This window comes from Xiphophorus maculatus, chromosome 12, assembly GCF_002775205.1.
Source record: "Xiphophorus maculatus strain JP 163 A chromosome 12, X_maculatus-5.0-male, whole genome shotgun sequence".
NCBI lineage: Eukaryota > Metazoa > Chordata > Actinopteri > Cyprinodontiformes > Poeciliidae > Xiphophorus > Xiphophorus maculatus.
In genome coordinates, this window is record NC_036454.1 from 21,553,944 (window position 1) to 21,578,325 (window position 24,382).

At 37.8% G+C, this 24,382-nt stretch overlaps 1 protein-coding gene across 4 annotated transcripts in view; it reads right to left on the bottom strand.

The window, feature by feature from the left end:
- mctp1 (multiple C2 and transmembrane domain containing 1) overlaps window positions 1–24,382 on the bottom strand; it is a 155,031-nt gene that overhangs the window by 62,892 nt on the left and 67,757 nt on the right. For 3 of the 4 annotated variants that reach the window (XM_023343778.1, XM_023343781.1, XM_023343780.1), the window contains 8 exons: window positions 22,853–22,995; window positions 22,524–22,603; window positions 21,267–21,378; window positions 17,401–17,439; window positions 13,897–14,061; window positions 12,775–12,905; window positions 11,984–12,170; window positions 5,788–5,881 (listed from right to left, as the gene is read on the bottom strand). In XM_023343778.1, coding sequence (XP_023199546.1) covers window positions 5,788–5,881; window positions 11,984–12,170; window positions 12,775–12,905; window positions 13,897–14,061; window positions 17,401–17,439; window positions 21,267–21,378; window positions 22,524–22,603; window positions 22,853–22,995 — 951 coding nt within the window. The remainder of the gene's footprint in view (window positions 1–5,787; window positions 5,882–11,983; window positions 12,171–12,774; window positions 12,906–13,896; window positions 14,062–17,400; window positions 17,440–21,266; window positions 21,379–22,523; window positions 22,604–22,852; window positions 22,996–24,382) is intronic. The other variant, XM_023343779.1, reaches the window with a different exon arrangement.

Sequence of the window (24,382 nt, forward strand, 5' to 3'; positions counted from 1 at the left end):
ACATTAGACATTAATATATCAGCTGCAAACTGTTTCTGAAAACATGGACTTCAGGACACCGAGCAGTCAGGAGGAGGGCGATAGAAAGAGAGCGAGAACACAGAGGTCAACACGACTCTGAAGACTGGAAAACTTCAGGATAGAAGATAAAGACGGCCGAGCGTGGGACAGAAGAAACACATCTGCTCCAAAATCTGTGATTTTAGAATGAGCAAATTAAATACTAATGGCAAAGATGTATTTGACAAATAAAAAAAAAGAAAGCTCAGTGTTGGAATTAAATTATAAAAGAGGAGCTCGAAGAAAAGAAAAACTCCCAATCATTTAATTTTTTTCTTTTATTAAAAAGCCTATGTGAGAAGAAATTTAGAAGAAAAAAAACTGATTTAAAACCTGGAATGCTCTGACAGTTTTCAAGGGTTTATTGGGGCTTTTCTTATTTCTCCTAAACTTTAGGACGCTTGGCAAGCAATAAAAACATTTATCACCTGAGTCACTTCTAATTATATCAAGTCAGTTATAATATAAATTTAACCAAAACTTTTGATTCAGAATTTACTATAATTATGATATAGAGGAGAAAACATAGCTTCATCCTCCCGAGAATAAAACTAAAACTAAATAATCTCCCATCATATTGTCCTTGTGTTTAGCAGCATTTTGTATGCAGGAGTTGAAGAGGATTGAACCAGCTCCCTTCAATGGTCTCCCACTGAAAATAACAATTAACTCTGACTTTGATCATCACGGTTCACTAGAAAAAACTCTGATGGGATTGTTTTTGCTTTTTATTCATTAACACGTGAAGACTAGGTCAGCAAGTTTAAAGCATATTATTTAAAGAGACAACGGTGACATATTAGCAGAGCAGCAATGTTGCATAATAATGCTCAATAACTCTGGGACCGAGTTCAAAGTCCCCCCGAAAGACTGTGTCTCTGCGTGTGTGTGAGTCATGGGAGGTGTGTGTGAGTGAGTGCCATCGATTGGTGTGATTTTCTTCAAATGTTGTGACAAGGGCAGGACATTTAGTGGGTGTGCAAAGTAAATGCCACTGTGATCAATGCTAAGGCGTAGGTGTTGCCTTTTATATCTGTTTGTGGTGCTCTATTGATCCGAGCGGTTCCAAGTTGATATTGGCAGCTCTGACTTCTGCGACTGAAAGCAAGATACATTAAAATTGACAAAAAGGCAGGGTACACAAGAGCCTAGTTTTCAGAGCATCTGTGTATAAACTTTATTTGCTGCATATTAACTGCATTTCACAAAATTTTAAAACAATCCCTTCCATTGTTTTATGGGGCTCTTACAGAGCGATTGTTTCTGCCAGTGACATGCACAAAGACACCCCTTCACGAACACACGCAGAGTATCAGACTCAGAGGATTAGTGGAGAAAATTAACTTAAAAGTAAGATTTTGACAGCAGTTTTAAGTAATATATTTGCAGTAAAATATGGTAAAGTTTTAGAATATTCCACAATTATTCAAGGAGTCTGCCTGCATAATACCGTTACCCCCCCACCAACAAATCAAGCCAATAATTTAATTTAAATGCAATCACCCAAATTTGGTCATGGAAATTATTTCTGCCGCGTGTTATCCCCCATCCAGTTGCCCCCAGTTGTCCCTCTAATATTCTGTCTTTAATGATGCGGCTGCATGCGTCGTTGCAGAGAGCCAGTTGTTATGGGTGATGAACTTTCACCTTATTGGCTGCCAAGCACCAGAGGCAGCTGTCTTAACCAATTACACGCACAGATTTGAGCGCCACTCAGCACCATCCAGGTAATGTCCGGGTAAAGCTCCTCCCGCCCCCTCTGGGTCCGACCTCTGAGATGCTGGCAGGAAAGGAGTGGACTTAAATTAATTTCTGCGCACTCTGAGGAAAACGTAGTGGAGGAATGCAGCAGAAAGACAAGGAGGAAAAAAGTAATTGGCCCTCAGAAATCTCAGAGCTGGTGGGAAGTTTAAAGATGGAGAGGAAACTTCCCAACATTTCATAATGAATATTATAGCGCCTAAGAAAAGTATTCACACCCACATTTTTGTCATAACACCACAACTAGAAACTTTGATCTTATTTAGATGTTATGTGATAGAATAAGAAGTATTGTATAGTTGTAAGTTGGTGAGAAACATATATTTCTGATTCATTTTTATTTGTTTAAGTGTTGCTTGCATTTGTATTCAGACTCTTGTACTGCTTAAAATATGATTAAACCAACTGTGTTAAGGAGCTACGTATTTAATAAATAAACGTAACTAAATGGATAAATTAAAAAGGTACACTTGAGTATAATTTATCCACAGGATGAATCTTTAAGGGTAGAGAGATAAAAAGAAGGCCATTGTTTAAAGAGTAATAAGAAACTGTTGTCCACAGACACTTTCCATCCACTTTGATTGAGTTTGAACTAAGAAGAATAGACAAAAAAAATTACATTTGGATGTGAAAAGATCCAAAATACTTGGGGCAGCAAAGTACTAACTTTGACGGGCTGAGCACAAATTCATGGCACACTTTTGAAAATTTTATTTGAACAGATTTTTGTATCAAGGGAATGTTTTCTTTTGCAAGGCTGTATTTTCAGCTTGAATTAAAAATGAGTTAAATATTTTCTTCACTGTCTGAGTTTTGTTTCAATATTGCCTGAAAGAAATCTTCTCCGGTTATCGTATGAAGCTGCTGCTGCAGGTACCCGTGTGTGAGTGAGCGAGCGTACGTGTGTGTATCGCTACTGAAATGTTCTAACAGTATAGCATCCACTCAGAGAGACAAGAGCTGGCACACAAAAGGGATTGTTGGTTTTAGAGACTATTTTCAGTTATCCTACTTGGGCTGGAGTGGAGCTACTCCACAAAAACACTCCAATTAGAGAGAGATGGCCAGAGAGAAGAGGGAGAGAGGAGGAGGAGGAGGAGGAAGAGGAGGAAGAAAAAGAGAGGAGTGAGAGGAGCCTGAATGGGAGCTAGATGGTGAACTCTCTCTGTCTCACTGACCTCCTCTCTCTGTCTCCCCTCCTGCCTCTGTCTGTCTGTTTGTCTGTGCTTCTGTTCCTTTCTCACCTTGCTCCTGACCCTCTCTTGGTCTGGGTTGTTAAAATGGGGTGTTCATGTGGTGAGGGCTCTTATGGGGCTCTTACAGAGCGATTGTTTCTGCCAGTGACACGCACAAAGACACACATTCACGCACACACGCAGAGTATTAGACTCAAAACTGAAATAAGCCATTTTGAAATAGCCCCTTTTACCTATCAGTTCACTCGCAGTATGCATCTATCGACTCAATGGAAGAGAATATGCTTTAGGAAGCCAAAAGAAGTACATCAACTTTAGTTTTCTGAGTGCATATATTCAAAAATGTCTCAGATGGATCTGTTTGAATGTAAAACTTTCCTTGGCCCTGAGAACAAAGCTCTTCAAACAAGTAAGACAGAAACAAACTAGAGTGAGGGATCAGCAAATCTTCTGCTTAAATCGGTCCAGATTGTTCTTTTTTCCGATTCCAGTGAAGGCTACACACTAAAAATAACACTCTTCAGTGTGGAAGATGCTACTAACGGAAGAAGACACTATGTTTGTTGTTTATAGTATGTGAAAGGTTTACAATGAATTCAGATAAAACAAAGCAAATAATTAATCTGAAAACTATTTTCTCTCAGATGCTGAGACAAGTCTGCATGTCATTCACGCTAAGAGAGCAAAGGAGTGAAACCTTTGGAGCATTTTGGGGCAACTGTGTGCAAAAGTTTGAATGATTTTGTGTGATTTGTGAGTGAAGAACAGCCAGCACAGGGGGTTGTGCAGATGGGCCCTTTTTAAGGCAAGATTTCAATTGATCCAAAACCTTTCCAAAAGTATTTAACATCTTACAATAGAAAATGCTAAGCACAAAACATTTCACCTCTTTTTTTTTAGTTTTTTGATCCTTTAAAATTTAATTTTAAAGGATCAGAAACATCCAGTAAAGGCTGTCTAAAAACTCAGTGACAGAACAGTGAAGACTACTGAAACTCATCATACTTTTTTCTGCAATACTAAACAGCTAACGGGTATTTTTGCAGTTTTACTGTTAGTTTATAAAAGAATCCATAAACCTCAGAGTGAATGATGAGCTTTGCAAAGGTGTCACGGAGCACATTTCTGCTCCAAGTGAGACCCATGAACCAGAGAGCCATTAGCCCTGCACTCTGACTGCTCCTGTCGCTCCCTGCAGTAACCCAAATCAACCAGCCCCACTCTGTATTTGCTAATGGGACTGTGGATGTTTCAAATGGAGAAAAACTCTGTCTCCCTGCCACATACACACACACACACATACATCCTCCTCTCTTTACCAGATAATACAGAGTGAAAAACTAGGCCTGTCCACTGCAGACCTAATTAAAAGTAAGAATTAATGGAGGATAGAGGATTCAGAGAGAGCAAGCAGAGAAAGCACAGGAGGAGGGACGAGAAAGATTTGTTGGTTCAAATGTGTACTTTTTCTCTATTATTCAAATGAGAAGCCCGCATCTTTGTTTAAAAAGCAGAGATAAATTTAGCGTCCACGTACAAAGTAGGCTTTAGCATTCTCTAAGGACTCACATTGGCGATTAGCCCCCTAAAGAAAATTACACCCTGACTTTATCTTTTAGCTCAGATTTGTGGCAATTGCTGGTACAGATAAGTTTGCAACAGAAACTGCTCAGCATGTTAAAAATTAAGAAAAAGCTCCTGTGCCTTGCAAAACTATACATGTCCCCTGAAGTTTTTCCACACATTGTGACATTACAGTCAAAATTTTTGAGAAATTTCATCAGGGATTTGTGCATCAGACAAACACAAAATAATGCCTAGACGTCAAGTAGAAGAGAAAACATTTTGATAGAATTTAACAAATGAAAAACACTATAATGCAGCTAATATTTATATTATACCTTTGTTACTCTGAAATCCATCAACAAAACCCTGTGCAACTAATTGCCTTCAAAAGTCAACTAAGTAGTAATAGAACCCATCTGCATGTGATTTAATCTGAGTGTGAATCCAGCTTTTCCTTGAAGACCTCAGTGGTCTTAGAGAACATTAGAGAACAAATGGCATCATACAGACCAAAGATCACAACAGACAGTTCAGTGATAAAGTTGTGGAGAAGATTTAAACAGAGGGCAACAAACAGACAAGAGGCCCACTGTAAAACGTGGTGGTGGCAGCTGCACACCACCATGTTATTTCCTGTTTATTTCATGAAACAGGAAAAATGGTCTAAGATTATTGGACTGTGGATGGAGCTAAATTCAGGGCAATTCTTAGGTAAAGCCATTAAAAGCTGAAAAAGCCTTGAGATTGGAGCTGACTTTTATCCCCTTCCAGTTTCTTTGTTGTAACCCTTCCAGGGATAAAAAGCATCTTTTTATCTTAGAATGGTCCAGTCAAAGTCCATAGATAAATCTAATGAAAAATCAGTGGTTCACTTAAAATTGTTCCACACAGATCATCTCCAATTATCTTTTCTAAGCTTGAAAAATACACACAACACTTTTCAGACTTTAAATCATAAAAAACTACATATAAATATTTTTTTTCCCTTACTAAGCAGTCATGCCTTACATTTCTTGGTTTAATACATTAAATCCTAATAAAAAAAACAATGACTTTTTGTGGCTAGTATGTGCAAAAATGTGAAAAAGATCCAAAGAAATGAATACTTTTGCTGTAAATATGCAACCAAATAATAGCAGAAGAATATTTAAAAAATTCTATTGTATAATTGCACTGTTTGTACTTTAGGTCACCGACGTACCTGTGACATCTGCCGCCATGAGTCCCTCAGCTCTGATGACCTTCACTTGCACCATGCCGACATCTTTCAGGTTGTGAAGCGACCTCCAGAGGCTCTACAACATCACAAGAGCAGAGGTGAAGAGTCAAAGAGAACAGCTAAAAGCATCGGAGTGAAAGGCAGGTCAATAACCTGACATTTCATTAAGAGAGGAAAGGGTAGAATATGTCCTTTACGGGGTCTTTATTTGAAAATGTAGAGCTGGCATTTATGGCCGAGGATAACAAAAGGACAAATGGTAGAATTTAATTTGACAAAATACTCCCATTTGTGAGTCTGCAATTTCTATTTTTTAAATACAGTAAGTTTTTGGATCAGGGTGAGGGAGATGAGCTATTGAACATTTCTGTAAAACATTTGTGGTAAATGCCTTATCCTTAGATACTTGTATAGCTCTTTGTCAAGTCCAGAGGAAAAGTTAGGTCTAGCATTATTGCAACATTACGTGCAAGGTTCTCGACATTTCTTTTTTTTTTTTTTACAGTTTTTGTATGAACTGCTCTAGAATATTGAAGCACATGTGGGTCATTTGTATGTTCTGTGGTATTTCTTATTCATTAGGAAAAGCCTTGACATTTAAAACACATTTAGATTATAAAACGCATGCTTTGAACATCCCAAAGTGTGCTGTTCAATCTATCATTTAAAAATGAAAAACTAGTTTGGGACAAATGTCAAAAGTACTAAGACTCGACCACCCACCTAAACTTACAGTCCAAGAACGGCAACAATAATTCAGAAGTAGCCTGTTCTGCTACTGGAGACTGTGCTGGAGAGATTCACCAGTCAGGAGGGAGAATTTGTTCTCAGAATATCTATTGGTGGATCATTTCTAAAATCTACCCAGTATGCAAGAGTCACAAGTAAGAAAAACATTGACAAACAAATTTTGAATAAATCCTGTTTGCAATTTGTCACAAGACATGTGGAGAAAGCAAAAAAAAAAAGAAAAACAAGATGCACGTTTTAAAACTAACGCAGCACATCATCACCCTGAACTCGACATTTCTACCATGAAATATGCTGTGGGAATGCTTTGTCTTAGCGAGGACATGGAAGACGGATAAAGTTGATGGAGGCATAGAACTATGTCCTTAAAAACTGTTACAGCCAGCAGAAAAATTTTAAGCTTTGTCACCATAAACGCTGAAAAAGACCTCTATAATTTTTCTTCCTCTTCACAATTATGCACTGGTCTCTCACATAAAATCCCAGTAAAATTATACCTAGTGTGACAAAATGTGAAAAAGTGCCAGGCACTGTACCTGATAAACCTGGTACATAAAAGGAAAACCTGTGGAGATCGGGGCCCGTCTATGAGGCACACACAAGCAGTCCCAAACTTGTGATTTCACTCACATCCAACCACTCAGGTATAAACACAATCATTAAAAAAAAAAAAAAAAAACTTAACTGGGGCCAAACTGAGAGGCGTGCCGGAACGTCTTAAAAGCAGAGCAAAAAACACACTTCACTTCAATTTATTTCTCTCTCTCTGGCAATAACCACTTCCATCCCCACAGGAGTAATTATAATTTAAATTTCAGAGTCAGGGCCAGGCTACAGACTTAATTCATTATTACCAACTCTGTCAGACTCTGCCTGTTTCCAGCGATATCATTGTCCAAAAAGCTCTCTAAAGGAGATGAGAGGGGGAATAGTGTGTGAAAGGGGGGGAAAAAGAGAGGAAACGAGTAGAGAAAGGAGAAGCATGTAGGGAAAGAGGGACAAGTGTTGAGTTTGAGAAATGATTCCTCAGAAGATACAGCTCCAGTGAGAAGAAGAAAAGAAGAGAGGGCAAAATAGGTCAAAAAAGAGGCGACAGAGCAATAAAAACTATTAATATGTGATGTCTTTTTTATGCAATTGGATCAAAACATGTAGCAAAGAGCCATTTGTATTAAAATTAAAAGAAACAGGAGACCAAATATTTATATGACCGGTTAGCGGAGTGTCAGTTTTCTAATTTTTTGCCTTCCAACCCTTCCTCTGCTCTTCATGCCTTCCTACCCCCATCCCTGCTCCCTAAGGGGACATCCAGGGTTCGACTTCAATCCATGATTGCTAAAGAGAGAACACACCCATCCTCCACAAGGATTCAAATCCTCATCAGAAGAGACAGACACCAACTGGATTGGTCACAGGTAGGATGATAGACAGACGAGAGGACCAACAGCCATGCTCATTTCTCCTCACATCTGCGTGCAGGTGGAGTGATAGGGGAGAAGACAGAAACGAAGAGGAGGGATGAACAGAAAACAGAGGACAGATTATGGATAGAGTTGGCTTTCAGAAGATGAACCCTCTGCCCTCTGTGTGACTGACAGCCCGTCACCATGGCATCTTCTTTCTGTCTCTGTCACACTCCACAGACGTATAAACACACAAATGAATCAGAGCTGGCATAGTCTTATGACTCACTGTCATCTTTGCAGCATGTCACATTTCATCAGGGCTGCATTTCAGAAACACACTCATAGCATCTGCCCTGCACCCAGAAGTTCATGGGATATTTGATCAAATAATGGTAAAAATTCAAACAAAAAGCCATACTCTAACACCTGTTTCCACTGTTTCCTACTCATTTAAATCAGGATCACTATGTGCCAAGAGTCTCAGTGAAAGCTGCTCGATGCTCGTCATGCAGCCTCTTACTGGTTCTCACTTCCTGCCCAGGTTGTGTCCTTTCACTTCCTCTTAGAGGAGTGCACCAGAGTGGGTAGGAGAGGTGCTGCTGACATGTGCACGTACACGGGTGGTGGAGTGCCACCACTTCAGTGGAGGTCATCCCGTCCTCCTTGTCTCATCCACCCATCTCGTGGCCACCTCAAGCCCATTAAGAGCCATTAGTGTGCATGCTCCTTTGCCATCATAATGCATAAATCTCCTCTCTTTTTACCTCTCTTTCTGTGTCCTTCTCTAGTTTTGAGGAACAACTAATTAGGGATGAAGGAAAGGCTGCAGTTAGGCAGTCACATCAATGCACTGCATGGTATAAGACAAATTCAAACACAGTTTGAGATAGTAGGGGTGAGTACATGCATGCAATCTTGCAATACACGACATGTATACTCATGTATAGGTACATCAAACAGCCGGTGACCTGAGTGAATTTTAAACTTGACTGGCCAGTGATTTGCAGGTCGGAAACAATCTGATCTTTTTCCTATCAGTGACCGCATCCCAACTGCTACTTGGTCTGTTGTCAACAATGCTCTTTTGGTGCAGAAGACATAGCTGTCTTATCATTGCTTAAACATGTAAAAATTCAGTCACCGAAGAAGATTTTAAAAAACAATCTTTTATGAAGGCATGTTTACTGTGTAAGAAGTAAACATGGGAAGGAGACTGAGAAAATTGCAGCAAAGTTGCTTTGTTTCCTTTTGAAAACATCAATTCTCTGTGTTACTCCATTAACTCCACAGGAATACACACAGAGACTGCTGTTACAGTTAGTAATGCTAACCACAATAACCCTTAATGCAAATAGCTAACAAGAAAAGCTGAAGACAATTGTAAATGTCAACTCGACATTTGTCTTCAAATCCAGTTTACCTGCGGAGTTGTGTAACAGACTCTCTCTTTTGTACACATGGTGTGATGTTGCATCTAGGGCCAATGCAATTAAAGATGCTAACACTTAATTATGCTAATGATGAATATGTTATTTCTAACTGATTAGTGAAAGACTGCTTAATGCTGGTGCTAAGATCCTTGTGCTAAGATCAAACAGTATAACAGTAAAGCAGAGCTTTTACTTTTAGATATTGAGTTGTACATAGCTGTTATTTGGATGTTGTTGAAAAATGTTGAACATCTTATGATTTGCTGCATATCTATATCTTTAGTAGTGTAAATACAAGTTAGCAAGCTGCAATAAGAAGGATGCTAAGAGTCCTGTGCCACTCAGATGTATGTTTTCTGTTTTCATCAATGGCCTCAGATTAAAGTAACACCTTACTGTGATCATTTAAGGGAAGGATTAGAATAATATCTTTTTCAGTGACACAGACATTTCTGACTCCAAAACCATTAAAATATAAAATACAAAGTAAAAAAAAAATCCCTGCTGCACACTACTTTCAACTAAACCATCCAACAGTATGTTTTCATTATTAGGCTGCATTTCCTGGTTCGCTGCAGTTTGTAAATTTACCTTCTCTTTATAGCTGCGATGATAACATAGTATTGATTCTCCCCACAGACACATAGCATTTTATGAGACACAGCCGAAACACCGTAGGTAGCTACTGTTTTTGGAGGTGCCTGCGTGCGAATGTTCGCTTGTGATTAGCAGTAGTGGATGTTTTGTGCTGCACAGCTGATTCTAGGCTGATAAATGTCAGTCAGTAAAATGGTGTCTGCACATGCACGTACAGTACACACGCACACACGCACACACTGGGGAGATTAGCGGGCTTTCAGCAGCACTGTTATATATTAGTGGTGGTACTTCGTCTAACCAGTGCTCTTTGATAAGGTACATCTTTATTAAATTCTCCAACTGAAAGACTGCCAGTCTGGGGAAAAGGAATATGTTAATAGGCAGAGACCATTCAAGTCTTCAAACTGACCTTACTGTGCCCCTCCATCTGCAACCCCCTATTTTCTTCCCCCCCTTCCCTCTATCTTTCCATCCCTTCATCTCAAAGGAAGGCCACGGCAGAGGCAGACAAAGAGCTGAGGTTGCTCTGAGAGTGGGACAGAAATGGGGAGAGCAGGAGAGAGGAGGCGGCAGGCAAAAAAGGTAGGTGAGGGAAGTAAAATGTGCCGCCTTTGGTCGAGCAGAAAAACGGGGTCTGTGCGAGTTGTGAGAGAGGTGAAATAGCTTTTTCTTTTCATTTTACACGCCTTCCCTTCCCTTCCCGGTGCAACCCTAACCCTTTACCTCTCGCCCCCATTACACACATTCTTGGAAACACACACACTGCTGCGCTTATTCCCTCTGCCGTCGTTTTGTGGCTTTCAGGAGGGACTCAGCATGGTTTTGTTTCGGTCCTAGAGCTCCACCTTTTGATTTCAGGTGGTCGCTGCAGCGGCGAGCAAAACGGACGACCTCCTGTGGCTAGCCAACAAGGCACCACCATGGCAATGTATGTAGGTCAATGCACTGATGTTTGGCCACGCGTTGGAAGGTGTAAATACACACCAGCAGGGTGGTATCGGTCACTGAAATCCAATCATGTCCTGTAATATGTCAAACACGGATGTGAACACACCCAGTCGCACAGCATCACATGTTTTAGCAGTTTTCATGGAGGCTGTTGTGCAGAGATGAGAGCTGTCAGGGAGTCAGACCTCTTGATGAGAGCAATCTGGGGGTCTTTGTAGCAAAGAGTGACATGGAGTGATGGGTGAATGAGACTAAGACAAAGACTTAAAGCCATTGTGTTAGAGCAGATGGATCCTCTACTCTTTCTACTATTCTATTCATGTCTAACAAAGTAAGCTTAATGACAAAAGTATAAGGCAAGTTATATTCTAACAGCTTAACCTATGCCACTAATGCACAAGCTGCATTTACCAAATCAGCAATAGAAGTCTGCACAATTTCTTGTGGTCCTTTTGATTCCACATTTTTTATCTGTGTTGTCTGTGTTCTGTTTTGTCTGTAACCATGCCTGTAAATATCAACCTTACAGCCAGTGAAATCCATACTACTTATAATGACAATGTCCCACAAGTTTAAAAAACTTTATTAGAAGAAGTTTGCAAAGTAATGTTCAAAAAATGTATTAGAAACAAGTGTTTTGTGTTACTCAAATTATGACAATAAAAAATGTATTATTATTGCTATTTAAAGGTTATACAGGAAAACTGTAGATAGAATTTTAGATATTTGGCACATATCAATTCTGACAAGGTCTGATTTGTTTTGGCCTGTTATGTTAAAAACAGAAATAGCCCTCTATCTAACAATGCCCCTCTTGTAATTTACCACCCTGGGCAAAAGGCCATATTGCCTTTGAGAAAAATACTATCACTTGCATGAACTTTGATAATTGTTTCTTATAAAAGAAAAACATATTCTGCTACGTCAACCTTTGATTTTTTCTCCCCATTAATTCAGCATTTTTTGACTTTCCTTCTGAAAACAATTCAATTCAAAGTCTTAAACCAAAGTCTCCACACACATATCCATATTGTCCAAACTCACATATCTTTGCATAATCTGGCGCCTTTCATGTGGATCATCCAAAATGTTGACGGACAGATCTGAGATTGAAACCGCGGCCGATGCAGTGAGTGTGACCAGCAACACCAGAACACCTTCTCCTTCCTCCAGCGGCAAGTCCAGCTTGTGAGTTTGTTCTTTACTGAGAAGTGACAGGTCGATAGTACACCTAAAATAAAGCAAGAAATACAATGTTGAACCTACTGCACCAACTGTCTTGGGTGTGTTTGATGATTTCAATAAGAACATATCGTTCTCCTTGCTTTTGGGGAAGCAGTGATAAGAGCCTAAAAACAGAAAAAAAAATTCAGAGTGTGCAAAAGGTAAGCAACAGAACACAACTTAAGCAAAGCTGACATATTTTATACCTTTTAGTAGGCACTTAAAAGCATCCTCTCAACTGAATTGATTTTCTGGCATGGCCTTAATGCATCTGGTGTTAAAATGGTAGCCCAATAAAAATGACATGACTTGGTTTCTGGCATGCCCTTCAAAGCAAAGGTTTGCTAAAGTGGGTTTAAATTTGCATAGTTACGCTATGCACTGCAATAATTCAACTTGAACAGGGGTTAAAAAATGAACAGTTCAGTAAGAAGAGAAAACATAACCACTTTAGATTAGGATGATAAATAGCTCTTCTTGTGTAAGACATCTTTTTTGTCTAAGACTAATATTACACACGTAAGCTCCAAAAATCTAATTCATCTCTGATTTTACAGAGCTGCATTTGATAAAAAAGAAGGAAATTAAGTGACTGGTGGAGACTACTGTACCTGCCCATGAAGTCATCCTTCTTGCCAGCATCTTTGTCCCAGACTGTGATGTCCACGTAGCCTCCCTGCTCTTCATACAGGTGGAAATCAAACTGCTCTCTCCATTGCGGGTTTAGTGTTTTGGGAATTGTCTGAATAAAACACAGTTGCCTCCACGCTCACTTACTTGCAACAAACCTGTTAAATCCTACACTTGAGCCCAAAATTATTTGTACACCTGCCGGATTTAGGTTTATCACAAATTACTTTCTGTTGAAGAATGAGACAGACATCTCTCAAAAAACAGTGAAGCAATAAAAAGCAGTTTTTTTGTGTTTTTTTTAATCCCTTTTGAAAATCTTTGGTTTTTCAGATTTTACTAAAAAATGTCAAAAATGATTATGGTCTTCTCAGTAATCAATAGAATAACCTTTATTGACACAACAACAATCAAACCCTGCTTAAAGCTGACTAGCTTTTTTTGAATGTTTCCAATGGAGGCTTTCAAACCAAGTCTTTTTGGTTTGAAAGCCTCCTCGCCATCACCCTAATCTTTAAATCCCTCTGCAGATTCTCTATAGGAATTAAGGTAAGATCGGGTCACGCCAAAATGTTAATATAATTTGCAGTCAAAAGAAATATGTTGGTCAAATTAAAAGCTTTGCCACGGTTGTGAATAATTTGGGGCTTAAGGGTAAGTGTCATATATAATACACTTTACATAAAGGTATTGCAGTGTATTTGATCTAAAAGTATTATGGTAATAAGTAAAAAAAAAAAAAAGACAGGACACAAAAGATTTATATTTTCTTGTGGTATGAAAAGATAAAAAATTGAAGATTGATAAAAAATAGAAAAACGGAAATTTGTCCAATTGCTACATGTCATGATTTTCTATGTCTACTCTGAAACGCTTGAGCTGTTTTTCTATCCAGTAACATACAAATAAGCAAAAAATACTTTTTCACATAATAAAAAATAGTTGAAGAAGAAGTCTGAATAGCTGCAGGGCAAGCTTCATGAGGTAATTTATGAAATCAAGCTATCTATTTTTTTAAAATAGTATCTTTAAAGTTTTCATAGCATTATTACATAAGGTGATTTCATTTAATTATTTTACATATTCAGCAGCTATTCCTTTACCTTGCTCTTGTACTTTTGATGACCCATCCTGAACTTGACATAAGGATCACTGAAGCCGTTGGCGTCCATGGGCTGCAGGTTGCGACCTTCGATTAGACTGACGCTGACGATACCTCGCCAGAGCTGGGCTTTCCTGTGCACATCCGAGAGCCTCATACTCTGATACTGCAGACAAACACACAAATAAAGAATTATTTCTCACAAAATGGAGATTCCTAATCAGCACGTGTGTGGAACAGATGCCAAAAAGCAAACAAAAGGAAAACTTGACCCCAAAATACAAATTTGGGGCTTTTGGTATACTTCAGGGCAATAACCAGCTTCGGGTACATTAATGTAGCCCAGAAACAGAACCAAAACAAACAAAAGATCACAAGTGAGAACCAAACATAATAATTCAACAGAATTTATTTTTAAGTTTTAATCTCTTCACATCCCATCAGGGGGTTATTGTAAATTAAAAAATAACTTTTTAACAAAAGCACCTTAACGTATATCAGATTGCATTGTTCTAGTTTTTGGTGTGTAAAGTAGAGCTACTGTGAAAATAGATTTGGCTGAATAGGTTTCCAGTGAATTGTCTCAAAATCTGGTTTAGCTATGTGACACTGCTTACCTTTCTTATTCTGTGTGGAAACTTAAATCTAGACTGGTTCTTCTATGTTTTCCAGGTATGTTTTCCACCTCAACTGTTTTTTAGCTCCCAAAAGCCTGTTTAACCTCTCTTTGAATAATGTCAGTACCCTTCACTAAAACAAAATCTAGGCTTTATTTATCAAGCAAATACAAATCCCCCTTCCATCTCTACTTCACTCTCTCTCTCCTCCTTCCTCGTTAGGCAGCGTTTATTAGCATAGCTTTTGTTTTGCGGGTGAATTTCATTAAACTCTGAACAAACCCTGCCTCGTGAGTGCAGGCCTTTGATCTGGAGACAGAGCCTCTTAATTTCCATTCTCCAGACATTAAACAGTTGCGAATAGCTCCCTGCAATGAAGTCATCTTACCATGCAGTAACTCCCACATCTCCCATTAATTCTGCTCACTAGCTGCTGTATGATAATGATGAGGTCACTGTTTTGTCCTGACAGAACATGACCCATTTATTCTTGTATTGCTATCTGCAAAGCCTGGCAAAAGTATCCATACCTCTTCAGCTTTTCCCACACTTTGTCACATTGCAGCCATAAACTTAAGGCATATGTTATTGGAAATTTAAGCGACAGATCAACACAAAGAAGTGCAAAACTGGGAAGTTGAAGCAAAATTATGTATGGTTTTCAGAATTTTAACAACTAATAGTTTATAAGTAAAAATAAAAACAAAATTTTCAGTTCCCTCTCCCTCAGGGAGAGGGAAGCTCATCAAAGTCAATGGGAAGATGGACGGAGTTAAATACAGGGAAGTCCTGAAAAAATAAATAAATAAATAAATAGAGGCATCAAATTGGAGTACAAGGTGAACAGGATGACAATCTAAACATAACAGCGATGCAACAAAAGGAACTATATCTATAAATGGTCCAGTCAAAGTCCAGACTCAAATCCAATTGCAAATCTGAGGCAAGACTTCATAATTTTGGCAAAAAATAATAATAATAATCTCTGTGTAGATGTACAAAGCTAGCAGAAACATATTCCTAAAGACCTTGCTGTTGTAATGTGACCAAGTGTGAGAAATCCAAACAACCTGTACATACAGTACAGACCAAACGTTTGGACACACTTTCTCATTGAATTCAATGAGAAAGTGTGTCCAAACGTTTGGTCTGTACTGTATATTTCTTAATTGAGAATCAATAACCCCACAGAGAAACTGAGAGGCTGTTTAGTACCATGACTCCATTAATGTTTCTTTGTCAATTTTAAAAGTTCAAATTAAAATGCCTTAATCAGTTGAAAATTGACAGTTTGAAAACAACCATACACTCTGTGTAGTCCAGCACACAGATGAGGAGGCAGTAAGCAGCAGAGGAAAACTAACATCAGCTAATTCATTAGTCACAGAATCGGAACTGGTCAGAGGTTTCAAAATATTCACTTCACACAAGTTTGTGTGCTCAAATCCAACCTGGCATACACAGCAGACGTCTTTATTGTGAGTTATAGAAACATTAATCCTGTTTCAGGAAATGTAGTGAAAGGTCTGAAAGTACAACACCTTTTCTTCTTAGTCGCATGACACCTTAAAAGAATTTTGAAATATGGGCAAATGAAACGAATCCAATTTTGAGCACAAAATTGTCTTTAACATTATTGCTAAAAATGGCTGACAAAGGAACAGTTAACGAGATTCATGCACGAGCAAATAAGGAGAGGAAGAGTCTCGATCAGCATGCTTCATGTTTGACCTGACAGCAATCAAAAGCAACAAAAGAAACAAAAGTCAAAATGTAGCGCTTTATTCCAAGTACGGCAATATGCGAAACAGAAAATAAAGTCGAAACTATAATTGCAACTGATGGGGAAAAAAAGTTCAAAAATGCAATACGATCAGTCACATTTTCCAGCTGTTTAGCTGGGCAAGAGTCCTGGATAATCCTAAACTGCTTTATTTTCTGACACAGAGTCTGCAATATGTTACACACATCAAAGGTGAAGAGCATACACACCCAAAGAGCGTTTTTTTAGTGAAAAAGTGCTTCTTTCCTTGTTACTTCTGGGTTTTTTCTCTTTTGGCACAGTTAACATCAATAAACTTTAATATTAGGCAAAGATAATCATAGTCAATACAAAGTTTTAAAGCTATTTTTTGTTTAAGTAAAAAAAGCATACCAAGCCCTACATGAAACAGTAACTGCCTCCAGTATTACTGACTGACCTGTAAAAGCAAGAAATCATTTAAAAAACATGATTCAGGTCAACTTTGTCTGACAGTAAAATATTTTTGATGATCTGACACTTTTAAGTGTCACAAAGAGCAAATAGCTTTTTTTTTTTTATACGGGTCAATACGACAATGACTAATAAAAAAAATGGGACAACACTCCAGTCCTACTGATTCAGTAATTCTTTTGACTTTAAATGTCCATGTCCAATTTTAGTAAAATGATGTGACAAGCTGTACATCAACAACAATTTGTCATTCCTTTTCTTTACAGAAACAAACTGTGTTTTGAAGCCAGCAAAGCTAAGAAATTAAATCATTTTCCTCCACCCTTGATGTGTACCTACTTAATTTGCCTTAAAGTAAATCTTTAAGGCAAAGGCAGCCTTTGTTGCACAAGCAACCAAAAACCATAAAATGTGCATGCCCTCTATTAGTGCAGATAGCTGGTAGTATATTGCAGCTTGTGGAAAATAAGCTGGTGACAATGGGAACTGAGAAAAAAACAGATGCTAAAACCACTGTGGAAGGAAGAAAAGGAGGATGGGAGGGAGAGGGCCGGGGAGACTCCATCCATGTACCGGGACACCAGTGAGGAAGGATAGGCGAGGTGCAGTGCGGTCGGTGGTGGAGTTACAGCAGAATCGGAGGTTTGGTGAGTTACATGCTGTTTTAGTTTACCTTACTAGATCGTTTCCAGTTTCTTCTCAAAAGCATGGTCTGTAAATGAGACAAAGGGGTTACAGAGCGCCTCCTACTGTCCTCTCGCAAAGGGTAAAGGGCATGGTGTGCACCAAGATTAGATAACAGCCCTGACCTGAAGCAAAGTGAAGGTTAAATGAGGAAAGTGGGGCAGTCACCATCATGCAAGTTAAGTAAGCAGAAAGTGTATTAGCAGAGTTATTACCTGGTGTAATGATGTATGCATAAACACAAGCATGTGCCCAAAAATACTACAAAATCAATTATGTACCTCTCCTACAGCATATCTATCTTTATTCCTATTTTTCTTCCTTATTTCTACTGATAAATCCAATTAAAACAAAAGCACTGCTCTTATCTAATTTTCTAATTTTTCTGAAGAAATATTGCACTAAAGAAGAAATTTTGCCTTATGGATAAAACAAGTTCCTTTAAAGTCTAAAATCTTTGTGGTTTTGCTACAGACTTTTAACATTAACATTCCCTAATGACATATTTCACAATCTTTGGTATTTTATTACCCCAGTAAAAGCTCATTTGTAAATATTTTACTGCCGATGATGCATTGCTTTCAAGGCATTTAACAGGAAATAAAGGTAATCGGGAAAAAACAAAAACATTTTGTCAGATTTGGCTCTTGTTTTTATGTTTTTCATAAAATGTAAATATGTCATTATAAAGCTACCAAACAAAAAATGATTATGTGTAGTTCTGGGCAAAAGTCATGAACCAACCCTCATCTGTATGAATTCACCAGAATAGCAGAAATTAGTCATACAAACATTTGCGGAATACTGTAACAGAAAAAAAAAAACTCAATGAATCTGACAAGTTTCTTCATAATCTCCTGATATAATCGCTAAACATAATTTTTCCCCTTAGTTTTTTTTTACTGCGCTAGCAGAAAGTTTGAGATCAGGTTTGAGAACTGAAATTGTTGCTAATCAGAAATGTTCTAAATTGTGCGGAATGATGAATCAAGATGCAGAGGTACTTTCCTGCTTATCAATTTAATTAACTTTTATTACATTTACCTGTTGGTACCTACTGTTATCACTTTAACCATCACCCCCCAAAAAAGCCAAAGTAGAAACAGGACGTGGGCATTACACTGCTTGGTAAGGGGATTTATTAAACAATCATGGTAAATTGAAAGTGCTCTCTCTATCATGGTTTTATTTTATACTAGACAGACAATGTATGCAAAGATGTTTAAATATTTATTTATTAACCAATAAAGAATAAGTCTAAATTTGGTATCTAGTATGACTATCAAAATGTCACGGAGGGATGAGTTCACTCCCCACCTCCTAAACACGTGTTCTGCATGTCAGGACGTGAAGTGAGGACTTCTGAGCCCAACTGAGGTATCGGGGTTAGTTAAGGTCCTGAAAAGGAACAAAGCAGCAGCAACACATAATATGCAGAGTGCAGAAGCAAGCTTTGTAACTTAGGCCACCACAAATTGGCAGGGTATGCTCAATATATTCATCAGAGTGTCTGAAACATTATGTGTGAAGAAACAGCAGAGCTCCGCTTAACTGAGTGAACTAGTTCACAGGGATCGCCTCAGAAATCATCTGTACATTTACAAGTACAAGACATTTATTAAAATTATTTAAATCGCACCTCGAGTGGACACTGATAGGAGCAGAACAAATACATACATTTAGCCATATTGCTTATTTTAAAGAAAGATTTAACCGAATCAAAACAAGCACAAAATAGTCAAAATCCAAGAACTCAACTACTTGTTCCCATGACTTTGTTGGTGCCCTTATTAGTACATCATTAATCACATGCATGTTTAGTATGAAGGATTGCTGCAAAGATGGCACAATCCAACCGGCTGGGCTTTCTTAGGTGTTAGTAATTTGCATGATAAACTGAACTTTGCTGCATTGTTTAGGATATGATTATTGCCGATCTATGTTACTGCACTTAAGTGTATTCATATAAATTGGATCTGTAAAATGTTTTGAGACTTTTATTTAAATTGGTGTTACATAGATGCCCTGAATTTAATTCAGTAACATCTAAATGATTATTGAAACCAAAATGTCCACTCTGTTCACCCTTTCAGACTAGTTTACACTTTGTTTCAGTACAATGTGTGAATAACTTTCATACTGCTACTCTTATTGCACCTAGGTAACCCTTTCATAAGACCATTCCCGATCTTGGACATACAACTGAAAATTAATCTCAGGTCCTGTCCCAGATGACTGCATCACTGCCTTGTACCTTGTTCGTTAATATTCCCTTTATATATAAATACAATTTAAACATTTTTACCACTTTCTAACGAAATACAAACAACGTAAATATATATTTTTAACAAAATACAAAAAATTGAGGAATGGCTCAAGACTTTTTCACAGTAACATTTCTCAAATCAGTTACTTGTTTAAATGTTGAAAATCTACGTTTTCTTTTTCAGACCACTAGATGGCAACAGAGATGGCACCTCAGTCCAACCTGGTCCGTATTCTTTTCACAGCAGGAGAAACCCAAAGTGATGCTTAACCTAAATAGAGTTTATTTGTTTTGTCAAAAGAGTTTTCTGTGAACCAGAGCCCTGAATAAGCAGCAGAATTAAGACATCAGATCAAAGGGAATAAAATATGTCCCTCATGACTCTGCCCTGATTGGAGCAGAACATGTAGGAATCCAATTAAACAAACAAATAATTGAACAGAAATAAATGCAACTCACTGAGCGTGTCTGTAGAGGCACGAGCCAAAAATAATTAGTAATGACGATCTTCTGCTCTTTGAACATGCAGCTTTTCTGCACAACAAATGAACTACTCTTGTGTTTATGCCTTTGTATTTGCTGACTTGTAAATTTTCCAGAAGCTGTAGCTAAAGGAAGCCAACACTTTCCAGTTCAACATCAATTACATGTGCTTCTGATGTGCGGTAAACCAGTTGACCAACTAACAATCCTGTTTATGAATTTTGTTAGTAACATATACTGTAACATACTGTATGTAGTCTTGCTATTGCTTTTAGGACCTTGCAAAAATATTCAGGCCCATGAACATTTGTACATTTTTTTGTAATGTAAACAAATACTGCATTGTATTTTATTTCTATTTTATGTGCTAGACCAACACATAATAGCACATAACTATAAAGGGAAATGAAAATGGTACATGACTTTTAGACTTTTTTTTTGCAAACATTTAAATATTTCTTAGAACCACCTTTCTCCTGGACTCTGCTTTCTCTGCGCCGTTCTTCCTAAAATTCCTGACGTCTGTTGTGAACAGCTTCTCTCAATAATGCTTTCCTCATGCCTGTAAGTTTAGGTGGATGTCCGTACCAGCTTTGCAGTCACACTCTTTCCATTTTCAGATGACAGAATGCTGCTCCGTGAGACATTTAAATCACGGGATATTGTTTTATAACCTAATCCTGATTTAAATCTCTCCACAACTTTATCCCTAATTTGTCTGCTGTATTCCTTGATCTTCATGACGCTTCACTAAAATTACACTCTTCTCACCAATTCAGAGATCTCTTTAAGCAATTATTTGAGTTGGATTTTATTTATCTGAATCAAAGCATAGTCGGTGTACCATTTCCTTCCAAATCACAGTTTACATGACAAATTGTGTTGATCACATAAAATCCAAATTAAAATACATTGACATTGTAGCTGTAAAAAGGACAAATCCTTTATGCAAGGTACCAAACAGTTTTTGGAAGGTTTATTACTAGCTGCGATACCAAAGAGGATTGGATGAAGAAATCCAGAACTGCATGGAGGACATCAATCATGAAAGGGAAAAAAGTCAGATGTTTAAAACAATCCCCACAGACTTTATGTGAATGTCTTACAGCATCCTTTATGTCTCCTTCCTTTGGTGACAGAGTGACGGTGAGTTCCAGGCTACCCAGGTCATGCTCAGGGTACTGTGGGTCCTTCAGGTCCAGAGTCACATCCAGCGTCCTACAGAGACGGAGATTAATGAAATGTATTGGAATTTTTCTTAATAATTGCATGTCACACAAAGCCATTGGAAATTCAATGACTAGCAAAATGTGTATGAGAGTTTGAATTTCGGTTAAATTAAAGCCTTGTAACTTCTGTGGTTCCTTGTGAAGCAAATTCCAAAAGTCTACCAGGAGAGGGCAGCCACGGACTATCCTTGAACAAGACAGTCACGTCAGGACACAGCGTTTTGTTAAACATTGTAATATATAATATATGAAGTACGCATGTATATTATATGCTTACCCATACAAGGTTCGCAGCAAACTGTCTTTTTATGACTTTCTTGTAACAATGGCTTTCCTCTTGGTACCCCTCCATGAAGGCTACATTTGCAGAATGTATGGCTAATAGTTCTAATGGCAACATATTCTCCCATTTAAATGCTGGATCTCTACAACTTCCCCACAGTAACCAGTGGCCTCTAAGCTACTTTGCTGATCGAAATTTTTCTTGACCTGTCCGTCAGTTTAGTTGGACAGCTGTATGTTGGAAGGTCTGCATTTTTGACATTACTCTTTCCATTTTCTGCCGATGGATGGAACAATCCACTGCAAGATGTTTATATCTCACAGTGGATGCGCATGTTGTGATGTTTTATAAACGAATCCTGCGTTAGCTTTATCCAAACCTTTATCCCAGATCTATCTTCTGTGTACTATAGTATTTATCATGTACTTTTTCATAAATGTTTTATAATATAACCCTGTAAATTGTACAGAACAGCTAGGCTTATACTGAGTTTATTTAATTAGGTTACTTCTGATGGCAATTAGTTACATATCAGCATAGCTGATTAAAAAGGTGAACACAATTAAAAGTCACGTTTTAAAAATTTTTACAGAATATTTGAGTGGTAATACTTTTCCAAGGCACAGAAAATGTTGAAAAAGCTGCGAGTACAGCAAGAAATTGAGAAACCTTTGAAAACAGACTATGTCTTAGCATTATTTCTCTTTAAAACATTATGACTTCTTTGTCCTTGCCTATGACCAAGGGATTGGTCTATCTATACAGGAAATACAATCTGCCGTGACAAAAAGTTACAAATTTTTGTTACAAAAATGGTAACAAAAAGAACGAGGAAAAAAGAGCCAAAAGACCTTTGATGTTCCAGTGATTCCAGGTGTAGATATGCTGAGCCCATGAAATCATCCTGAAGTCCAAAGTCATAGTCAAACACCTACAAAGAAACACAACAACTGTCAGAAGAAAACCATAAACATATTTACTTCCACTTTCCAAAGAGGACTGTCACAAAGTTCTAGCAGAGTAAGATGAACTTGATTGAGTAAAAGAGATAGGCAGTCTTTTACTTGCATAAACAACCATTACTTACTAATAATTGTGTAAGTAGTACACCACAGTTTCTTACATAGATGGCATTGTGTCATTAGGCACAATGACATCTGAAGTTCAAAAACAGACGTACCTTGACATATAGAGGCTCCCTGAGAGTTTCCACCAAAAGAATAACTCTCTCATCCCACACTGGGTTTAAATTTTTGTGGATCGTCTTGCTTCTGAACACTTCCTTCCCTCCGATTTTAAACTTCACATATGGGTCGCTGGTCCCTGGAGATGAAAGAAGCAAACAGGAAAGAAAACTATTAGAGAAATGTCAACCAAACCATGTAAAATAAAGTAGAATTATGAGTGAAGATATTAAAAAAAGGTAAATGTTCTCAATACAAGGTCGGGACAAGTTGACAAGAATTATTCTGGTGGAAAATGTTATTTCAGGTTTCAAGGTTAAAAACTAAAATAAAAAAAACTTCCTCTCTCAACATCACATAATTCAGAAACTGCTCTCCAGCAGAGAACAGTTCATGAAATTGACTGAATGCTTAGTCCTTTGCTTTTTTATCCTCTACATTATCTCCACTGCCCACATCATTTGCCACCATGGATTTTTACATCATCCAGGTCTATATCCAATAGCCACTTAAAGTGAAATTGTAAAAATGTTGCAAAAGTATTGACATCGCCAGCACTTTTCACTTGTCATCAGAGCTCAACCACAAACTACTGTGTATTATAATGTGGTTTTATATAATAGACTCAGACAAAGTGGTGCATAATTGTGCAGTGGAAGTAAAAGGGCAAAATTTGTATTTTTATCAAATATATCTAGCATTTGTGCCTTGCTGGTCTATATCAAAAGCTGCTTCTGTATTAATACTTTTGCAAGGCATTGTATATAGTCCAATGAGAATAAGAGTAAAAAAATTCTGCTAAGCACCAGAATCTCTGTTCTCATGTGTCATCTGATAATGAGTATCTTGTATGATCATTAATTAGGAAATGTCTTACGCCCACATAAATACTTTCGTTTGCTTATTCAATAAAAGAAAAGTGATGTCAAGAACTGACATATTTGTAGTGCCAAATAACTCTTAACATGCAAAGATATTTAATGGCCATAATAAAACCCAACACAAAACAAAGCATGAGGTCTGCTTTGTTTAAATATAAACTGCCGATGTTCTGCTGCCAGCAAAGCGTTGATGTGAGAGCAGCATCTGTGCTTACAGGGGCCTGCTGGGAAAACATGGCCATTTCCTCACATTTAGAAAACCTCTCAGACACATATGTGTGCATGTGTGCTCCAACTAAAGATACTACAGTAACACATATTTTTCCCTTTATACACAGTTACCTTTTACAAATCTCTGAACAACAGCAAAAGAAGGACGGAAGAAATGCTATAAAAAATAAGAAGAAAAGAAGCAGAGCTGAAAGCTTGAGATTGTGCTGCTTCTTTTAGAAAAAGACAAGGGAACTTTGTAAATACAACCATGGAAAGTATTTAAAACACAAAGATGCAATTGATCCTCTTTAAACTAAAGAAAAATAGTCCCAAACTACAGATACCATTGCCAAAAAGAAGTCTTTTCCTATATATTGCTGTCTTTTTGTGCCTCAGTGGGTCAATATTACCCAGACACACATCACTGACTCA